Here is an 8,584-nt window from a genome sequence, read left to right as displayed (position 1 = left end):
CAATAACGTGAAGACATAGAATGAATGATTGGAGTAGGGATCGTAGAGATAGATAGAACTGTACAAGACAATTATGAGATTTGACTCCATGATGGAAACAATATAATTATAATATGCCTTTCCACTTGGATACGCAAACTTCTATAACACCTAACCCAACCCCACCCCACGCCATCATCCATCATGCATTTATTTCAAGTCCCAACCCCAGATCCGGATTGACGGTGTAATCATTTTAGATAAAGGAAAGAGAGAGAGAGAGAGAGAGAGAGAGAGAAAAGAAAGGTGCGGCTGTTAAGTTAGGTAGCCAAGCCACCCCAACTATTTATGTGATCGTAACCAAAGAGCCAAAGGGTTGGTTAGGGGTGACCCAACTACCCATTTACAAACCCACTCTCTTTGCCAAACAAACCAAAAGGATTTCCAATTTACAAATTTACTATGATGCAAAAAATACTTCAACAAGAGAAGAGAATAATAATAATAATAGTCTCATTGGCAATTCAAGGAAGGAAAATATTAAGAGAAAAAAAGTAATTTCTCTGCATTTTATTCAAGTAGTCCAGCGTACAAATGACCAATTTGCTACAAAATGAATAAAGAACCTAGCAAGGGATGCAGCAGGACTGAGAGCTTAGCTTAAATGAAAGACCAATGGGTATACCCACTTTCTTCACAAAAATTAATCAGAGTGATGAAAAAATAAAAACAAATTTACATCATTCACTAATGAGATCAGATCAACCTTCTAGCATGCAGGAAGGTTCTCCTGCCAAAGACGAAAAAACACCCCGGCCCGAGAACCCCAAGAATCACCACCACCCGTGCAGCAAATTGCCCCAATTTGGGGCCTGCACAAAGAATATAAATTTTAATCCTAATCTTGGTTAATTTGTTGCCACTGCTCCCCATAATCAATCTTTTTAGATTATCCGTATTGTTAGAACCCCATTAGAGAAAATGAAGTTAGCAAAGTCAGGCTCAAGGTATGGCAGGCCAAGAAGAAGAATTCTTGTCACTCTAGTGATCTAAACTTCAATTCAAACCTGCTCTCTGTCCCTACGTATGATGGGCCTCTGACTTTAAGGCGCTTCGGCCCGATCTCTACAGGGGGTGGTTCCCTTATGGCCTTTCCCAAATCAAGCTGATACCTATCCTTTCTCTGGTGTTCTCGCTGTCTACTTATTGCTTCCTCATTGCCCAACTTCTTATACTTGATGGAAATGGGAATGCCACTTCCTCTGCCAAACCTGTCCCTCAAAGCACTATCTGGACCTTCTTTACAATTAGTAGGGGGGACAGATTTACAATTTGATTCATCAGTTCTCCAGCAATCAGAGAGCACCACTTGCTCACATCTCCCTTCAGGCTGGACTTTTTTCAGCCGTTTAAGCCCCTGGTTGTATTAAGATACCAAAGTAATGAGCCAAACTAGCATGATTACAACGAAATGTAAAGCTAAAAACAAAAACAACATACAAGAGTATGGACTTGTTTTCACAGCATCCAAAAGGAATAGTAAGAATGGAATTGAGGATCCTAAATTTCACAACCTACAATAAGCCTTGGCAGTAGGATTCAGGTTTCAAAAGGCACCAACATAACTCCAAAAAAAGTTTACAATTCAGGTTTAAGGTAAATGATAATGCTGGTGGAAAACCATGGTTGGAAAAGTCTCTAAGGAACCTAATATCAGATAATTACGACCCCCCCAATATTGCATCAGAAATTAACACATCTATAAAATATACCTGGTGATCAGAATGTTTTGCGCGAATGGCCTCAATTGCATCTCTTTTATCCACCTTCAGCGAAGTACGACGCTTGACCCTAAATATCTCAGAATCAGAATCATCACTGTCTTGATCCACAATATGCTTAACCCCTGGTCTGTGAAGATTGTTCGGAAGTGAAGTCCAACATTCATCACAAGACTGTGAGGATAGAGAAGATTCATACGCACACCGTGAAGCTTCTTCAGAATACTTTTTAGAGTCAGGATTCCCAGAATTAAAGTTAGCATTCCCCTTTATTACCTGCTTAAGAAAATATAAATACCAAAAATGAACTTCAATTAGTTCAAAATTTAATTTACAGTTAGTTCACTTCTTGTGCAGAAGTTTTTAAGTAACCACACAAATTGTTCAGGTATGAGGTATCACAAAAGACAACCACATTTGGCAATCAGAGAACTAGATCTTACGTTGTTTGGTACAGAATAACTCTCAAGAGGCTCCACTGAAGAAGAAAGAGTTGATGCAGCATAAGAAACAGAGGCTTCAGAAACTTCAGATCTCATATTTTCTTTGGCAGAACTCAACACGAGCAGGCTATCAGCAACACACTCTACCTCTTGTGATAGATCTTGAGTTGTAACAGAAAGTCGAGGGTTCAACTCAAATTTTATCTCGCAATAAGGAGAGTATCCATTTTCTTCAGCTCTCTGAAACATATAGGAAAAGCAGGGTGAATACAAGTTATCACCATTTCTAGCTTGCCGATGAATCTCCTCTAAAATTCCCCCTTCCTGCTCAAATTTCTTGGCTGCAGCTTCCATTTCTGAAATATCCTCCCCCAAAAAGAGAGTAAAATTGCTCCCACACGAGAAGTCGAGAGACTCAATATCTGGGTTGGCAATCAGGATCATCATCATAAGCAATCAAGAAGACAATCAAAAACAAGTGTCAGGTGTCTTATAGAAATTGAATTTGATTCATTGTTTGGCATTAGAACTTTTGTCAGGAAAAATCCATCATTATGAATGGGTACAATGGTATGTCATGAATTCCAACAATTGATCGACCACCAATAACGGTGATGCTCCAATTTCTGTCAAGACCCCATTCAAAACAATGGATTTGTGCTGCAAATGCTATGAAAAAAAATGGAGTGTTCAAGTTCCATGAGACAGCCATACAGCCTATAAACAAACATATCAATTTAAGAATGTTAGTCTCAATAACAGCATATTGAGCAAAGCATACCATGACGGAGGCACACGGGGTGCATGTAACAGTTGCAGCTGATGTATGCTACATAACAATCACGTTTGCATATGCTGCATACAATAGTTTCGTGAGCGAATGAAGAAACACCAGTGCAAGCCCTTGATTTCATCAAAGCCCATCGGGCACAATGCTGGAAACGCATCAGATTTACAAACGAGATCTTAACACAACGATTAGAGACCGAGTCTGCAGATGAATAATCCAAATCTTCAAGTTCTAAACTCGTATAGAGAAGCTTTGCTTCCTTACACAGAAGTTCCTCATGAGGAAGCAGAGGCACCCTGTTAAGAAATGCATAGCGCCGGCTAGCTACAGCCCCCAAAGGAAACCAATCGCCAATTGCAAAATTCACTGCCTCGCCGCAATTGAAACCTATAGTTCCACAACAATATAAGTAACTTTCACAAATTCTGACATAAGCACAGAGAGAAAGAGAGAGAGAGAGAGAGAGAGAGAGAGATCAATGAAACATCTATTTACTATTCTATTTTTGCCTAATTTTAATCTGCAGTATAACCAAAATGCAGAAGAAAATCGTACCATGACTAAAACCAGAATGATATGCTCTTGGGAAGGTAATTACGAACTCCCCAGGCTTTTGCACAGCCTTGTAGACAGGGACACCATGTTCCAACAAAATATTGGGTGGAAACAAAGTAGTTTTCCCTAGAAGAACATCGAAAGCTCCATCCTCACCATCAGTTGATAAAATATCGCGAGTATAGACATGTTCCCTGACCACCTTTTCAAATTCTAAAGCCGCATGACCTGGAATGCCATACCAAGTTTTTGCTGCCCCACAGTGATGATAATTTATACTGCCATAAACCCAAAAAGTAAATAAATAATAATAATATTTTTCAGCATTCAAATCAAAGATATTGGATCACTAAAACTCTAAAATAACAAATAAACATGTACCTGTACAAGTAATGATCTTCCACATGCCAAGCAAACATACTGAAGAGCATTCCAATGTAAAGCATAGGATCGGTTACTCCCTGAAACAAATGCAATATAAGGGGATGAACACACGTTATGTAAATAAGGCAAAAATTTTCAAGAAAGCACAAAGTTATTTTCTGGGTACCGGAATAGCTCTATCCAGAAGACGCAAAACGGACTTTGGCAACCGTGAAAGATTCTGCAATAGCATAAAAAGGTATTATGTAATACTTTGTAGAAGGATGTTATTTTATTTTATTTTTTCTTGATAAGTAATAGTCACTTCTTATTAAAAGCGTAAGGCGTCCCTAAGTACACCAGAAGGCTTTGTAGAGACCCAATCAGTAAAAATAAATAAATAAATAAGGTTCTTAAATAGTGTAAATCTTTTTTTTTGGGGATTTGTAGGAAAATATTTATTTAAAAAATTATTTTATTTTCTGGGGAGGGGCTCAGAGGAACTAGATACCAATTTAAAGAAACAAAGAATATAAAAGGGGAAAAATAAGATAAAGAAATGAAGTGCTACATTGAACAAGACATCACACAGTTGTCTTGCATGTATTTCAGTTTACTCAGTGAGAACAAAGCACAGAAAATCCGATCTTTCTTTTAATGACTGAATCGCCAATATCCACAACAAGATATTTATACTATTTAATATTCAGTTGTTAAGTGCAAGTTTTATGGAAAAAGTGGTCCTCATTACAGGTTTTGCCTTTCCCTCAATTTGATGCTGCTCGGGATGTTTTTTTCATTATGCCACTGGTTATGTAGGCTTTGTTGAGCAGACCTTATTTGGGGCATTGCTTTTGTCAGTTTGTGCCAATTCAAATGAGTGTCCTAACTAGTAAGAAAAAGGACAAGGTCCCTCGGCACACTGCTTTGCAAAGTACAGCAACTAAAAATCAAAATTGAGCACTAGATCATCCTCCAACTCAGAAAAATCACTTTGCATAAAGAAAGAGATATAATAAGCTATTGAAACTTAACCACTTGTAACTATTCTACCACTGTTTCTTTGGTACTAAAACTAAGCAAAAGATCCTCTATTCAAACTCAAGAAAGAAGTAAAGGTATTAAAGGAATCAAAACCTTCAAATTCCATTTGCTATTTCCAAGCTGATCAATGGGAGAAGATGAAAAGGCACTACCATCAACATCGCATGCATATTCAACAGTTTCTGTCTTCCCACAAGCAATTTCTTGCCAAAATTCTTTTTCCATGTATGCAGCAGGAAGACATCCAGCACTACAATATCTACGAGCAAAAACCTTGTTTGCCATTTTCTCGAAATCACGAAATGTATAATTTCTGAAAAGTTTACACTCAGACTCAAAACCAGAGTAAAAATCAATTCAAAATATTATATTCCTATGTAATAAAGGAACTCACCTTCCACTCATGAAAAAGGTGACCTTGTCATCAGAGTCCCATTCTGCAAGCCGAAGAGGCTGAACTCTAGTTGTGAACTTGAAACCAGATTTTTCCTTCATCAATACAATCCCAGCTGGAACAGAAGCACTCAATGGGGAAATAATCTTGCATATACCTGAAACAAGCAAGGATATAAAAAGGGAAGAAGTGGGTCAAAATTCCGTTCATGAGGAAGAAAACAGTAGAAGCTCCACAACTTAATTTTCAGATGCATCAGATATAGCGAAGCAGCTATTGCAACCAAAATAAAAGGGAGGGGGGGCACATAATTTCCATCAGAAAACACCAGAGAAACAAAAGCCCAAACATTAAAATGATAATCTATACTACATATTTAAAGAGTAGTCAATTTGGGAATTAAGTGGTGTCCACGATATCCCTCCCTAGATGATTATTCTTATAGAATCTAGTATTTTGTAATCATGACAATCATTTAAAATTTGCAGGCCATGCTTTTAATGGAGTACTTGTACGTGTGTATGTGTGTGTGTGGGAAGGTGGAAGTGTGTGGGTGGGTGGGGGGGGGTTAATGAATATGCTTGTAGTAGTCATGGCATCTGTACAAAATATATAAACGAAGGAGTGTTACCATGTCTTGAGGCTTCTGGAGCTATCTTCTGCAAATAGACCAAAGGATCCTCAAACTCCTCCTTCGTTGGACAGTATACAGGGCACTCCGGAATTTTCTGAGTCCATTCTAGATCACTTGTGTCAAACTTGTCAACCTTGCGCTTGGAAAAGACTTCTGCACCACCATGTAGCCTCACACCACATGATGCCGAAGCTCTCAAAGCATCTCCTCCACTCCTAGTCATCACGTTGGTGACACTCACAGTCTCAGTAACGGTTTCTGATTTCATCCGCTGAAGCCTTTTACGCTTCAGAAGTTCTAACCCATTTTTAGCTTCTTTGGACAAACAACCCCTTCCTTCTACCTGTCAAAAGACAATATACTTCAGGCGCTCAAAAATCAGCAAATATGGAAGGAGAACTAAAAGTGAATTAAAGACACGCAAAAGGTTGCAACTGATCGAGCTGAACTGAATACTTATACTCAATACAGCTCCTAGTTGACCTCTGATCCATGCATGTTATTAACATAGAAATATCATTGATTGCACTGAGCTTACTTAATGAAGTTGAAGTAAAACCACCATTTACACAAATTTATCAATCAAGTATGGCCCAACAAACTGCTAAATCAAGTGCTATTGCTAATAGCTAACAGCCTAACAATTTCAGTGGATCAGCTTACTAAATTAAATCATGGGCACAACACCTCAAATTAGTTTGGATACATCAACACTGCTGCAACATAAGAAAATGGCTTTCTATAGAACTCAGTTAAAACATCAAATCGTGCAATATATATTCTGACAAAAACTGCTGGTCGTGTATATTAGAGACCTGAGTAGAGCATGCACTGCAGCCTATGAAACATAGACCAAATTTCCCGCATTATTTTTATCAACCATAGTTTTTAATCTGCCGCAAGAGTTTAAACTAAGAATCATTCAGTTGGTCTCCAATTAACGAATCCAAGATAGGTACAAGACCACAACCTCATATATAAATCATCATCAGAAAAGAAATATAAACTGTTCAAACATGGAACAGTCGTAAATGTATATTTGACTGCAATCAAAATTCGAGAATAGACCAATAAAATTAATCATCCACATGGTTTCAACACAAAGATACGTTAAAAAAAATAAAAATATGTCAGAGCAAAGAACCACATGAATTAACCAAGGCACAACCAAAATCAGAAACGAGGACCAACTGACCTACAAGTCGCATGTGAGCCAATCCCCAAAGAAATTTACAATCAAAGCCAAGCAAAAAGACCCAATATTAGATATTACCATATCAACTTCTTCTAGTTCAAATATTTTTCAACGGCAACTTTCAATCTTATCCATTTATAGTCAAACCAAATTCTAATATTGAACAATCTCGTTGAAATCATCATTACGTCCAACCTCGTGATTACATGACACCCCATCAAAACGTAATTAGAAAAATAAAAATTGCGACTAAAAAAAATAACAAATTATAAATAGAAGAAAAAAAAAAAAAAAAAAGTAATTAGTTTATGAATACAAAGAAAGTTCTTAAATTAGGAATAAGAAGAAGAAAAAAATTAACATCTACTTTTCAAAATAAATTAAAAATATCAAATTCTCAGAAATGCATCATATACGTTTGTCATAGCATGAACAACTCCGCAAAACTCAGGATTTTTACAAAATCAGACCCCCCAAAAAAGCCAAATTTGAAAAACAAATAAAAATATAAAAAATGGTAATTAAGCGAATAATTCTGAAACCGCTCCAAAAGAAAACAATGTCCAAGATCTAAATAATTAAACCGAAGAAAACGAATTCACAAAATTTCTAACCAAAAATTCCGAAATTGAAAATTAAACATGAAATCGGAGAGAAAACCAAAACATGAACCACATACCATCTCATTCCGAAGCCTTTCTGTATAGGCCTCCGTCTTCGTTCGCTTGGCCGAGCACAGAATCCAAAACAACCACAAACCGAATCCGAATCCCAAAAACCAAACCCTAGATCGCGATTCCAGCCATCAAAAAATCAACACCAAGCCTTCAAGGCCAACCAGGCGCGCCACATTCTCTCAAAACGCCACCAGCAAGACCGCACCGGTTCAGACTCGGAGATCCGAAGCCTTCTAAGCCCGAGCCGCGCAAAACCAAATGGAAACCGAAGGAAGACAATGAGAGAAGGACCCGCGGTTTTCCGGCGAGGCGCTGAGGCTTTTCGCCGGAGAAAACCCTGGTTTTCCGGCGAGTTTAGAGGTTTTCCGGCGCGAAGGAAGAGAGACAAACAGTGGATATATGAGAGAGAGATGAGAGAGAGAGAAGGCTTAGAAAACCGAAAAAGCGTTTAGAGAGGATAACTTATAGTTTTATACTCCTTTTTCGTGGTAAAAACAATATTCAATAGAAATTCTTTTTCTTTTTTTCTTTTTTATTTGATTAAAGAGAATTAAATTAAAAGGGAGGAGAAGTGTGAAGGAAAGTGGAGGTTGTTAGGTGGTTCAACCAAACGCTTGCCGGCCAAAACGCGTTTTTTTTTTTTCTTTTCTGCTCGCGTTTCGCTGGTTTTGGAAGCATTTCGTTTCCCAATTGACCTTATTACCCCTACATAGACGTTGGTATATTGGC

General features: G+C 37.8%; 1 protein-coding gene across 2 annotated transcripts; it reads right to left on the bottom strand.

Annotated features, from left to right (window-relative positions):
- Nucleotides 1-475: 475 nt before the first annotated feature.
- Nucleotides 476-8,313, bottom strand: LOC132176087 (lysine-specific demethylase JMJ13). 2 transcript variants are annotated; one of them, XM_059588210.1, is made up of 11 exons: nucleotides 7,858-8,313; nucleotides 5,981-6,344; nucleotides 5,350-5,506; nucleotides 5,049-5,268; nucleotides 4,099-4,152; nucleotides 3,930-4,009; nucleotides 3,549-3,826; nucleotides 2,985-3,380; nucleotides 2,204-2,625; nucleotides 1,752-2,036; nucleotides 476-1,396 (listed from the first exon to the last, which is right to left on the bottom strand). In XM_059588210.1, the coding sequence occupies exons 2-11, from the start codon at nucleotides 6,249-6,251 to the stop codon at nucleotides 1,016-1,018; spliced, it is 2,544 nt and encodes an 847-aa protein (XP_059444193.1). In that variant the 5' UTR covers nucleotides 6,252-6,344; nucleotides 7,858-8,313; the 3' UTR covers nucleotides 476-1,015. The 2 variants fall into 2 exon arrangements, with proteins under 2 accessions (XP_059444193.1, XP_059444192.1); XM_059588209.1 differs by having other exon boundaries at nucleotides 5,981-6,326.
- Between the last annotated feature and the right edge of the window lie 271 nt (nucleotides 8,314-8,584).

The sequence above is a fragment of the Corylus avellana genome, chromosome ca3 (assembly GCF_901000735.1).
Source record: "Corylus avellana chromosome ca3, CavTom2PMs-1.0".
Classification (NCBI taxonomy): domain Eukaryota; kingdom Viridiplantae; phylum Streptophyta; class Magnoliopsida; order Fagales; family Betulaceae; genus Corylus; species Corylus avellana.
This window is presented reverse-complemented; position numbering and strand designations above follow the sequence as displayed.

Coding starts and splice junctions, on each gene's coding strand:
- LOC132176087 (XM_059588209.1), bottom strand. Junction 4,153..5,048: donor ATAGCAAATGGAATTTGAAG/GTTTTGATTCCT, acceptor ATGCTATTGCAG/AATCTTTCACGGTTGCCAAA. Junction 4,010..4,098: donor TTCTGGATAGAGCTATTCCG/GTACCCAGAAAA, acceptor CATTTGTTTCAG/GGAGTAACCGATCCTATGCT.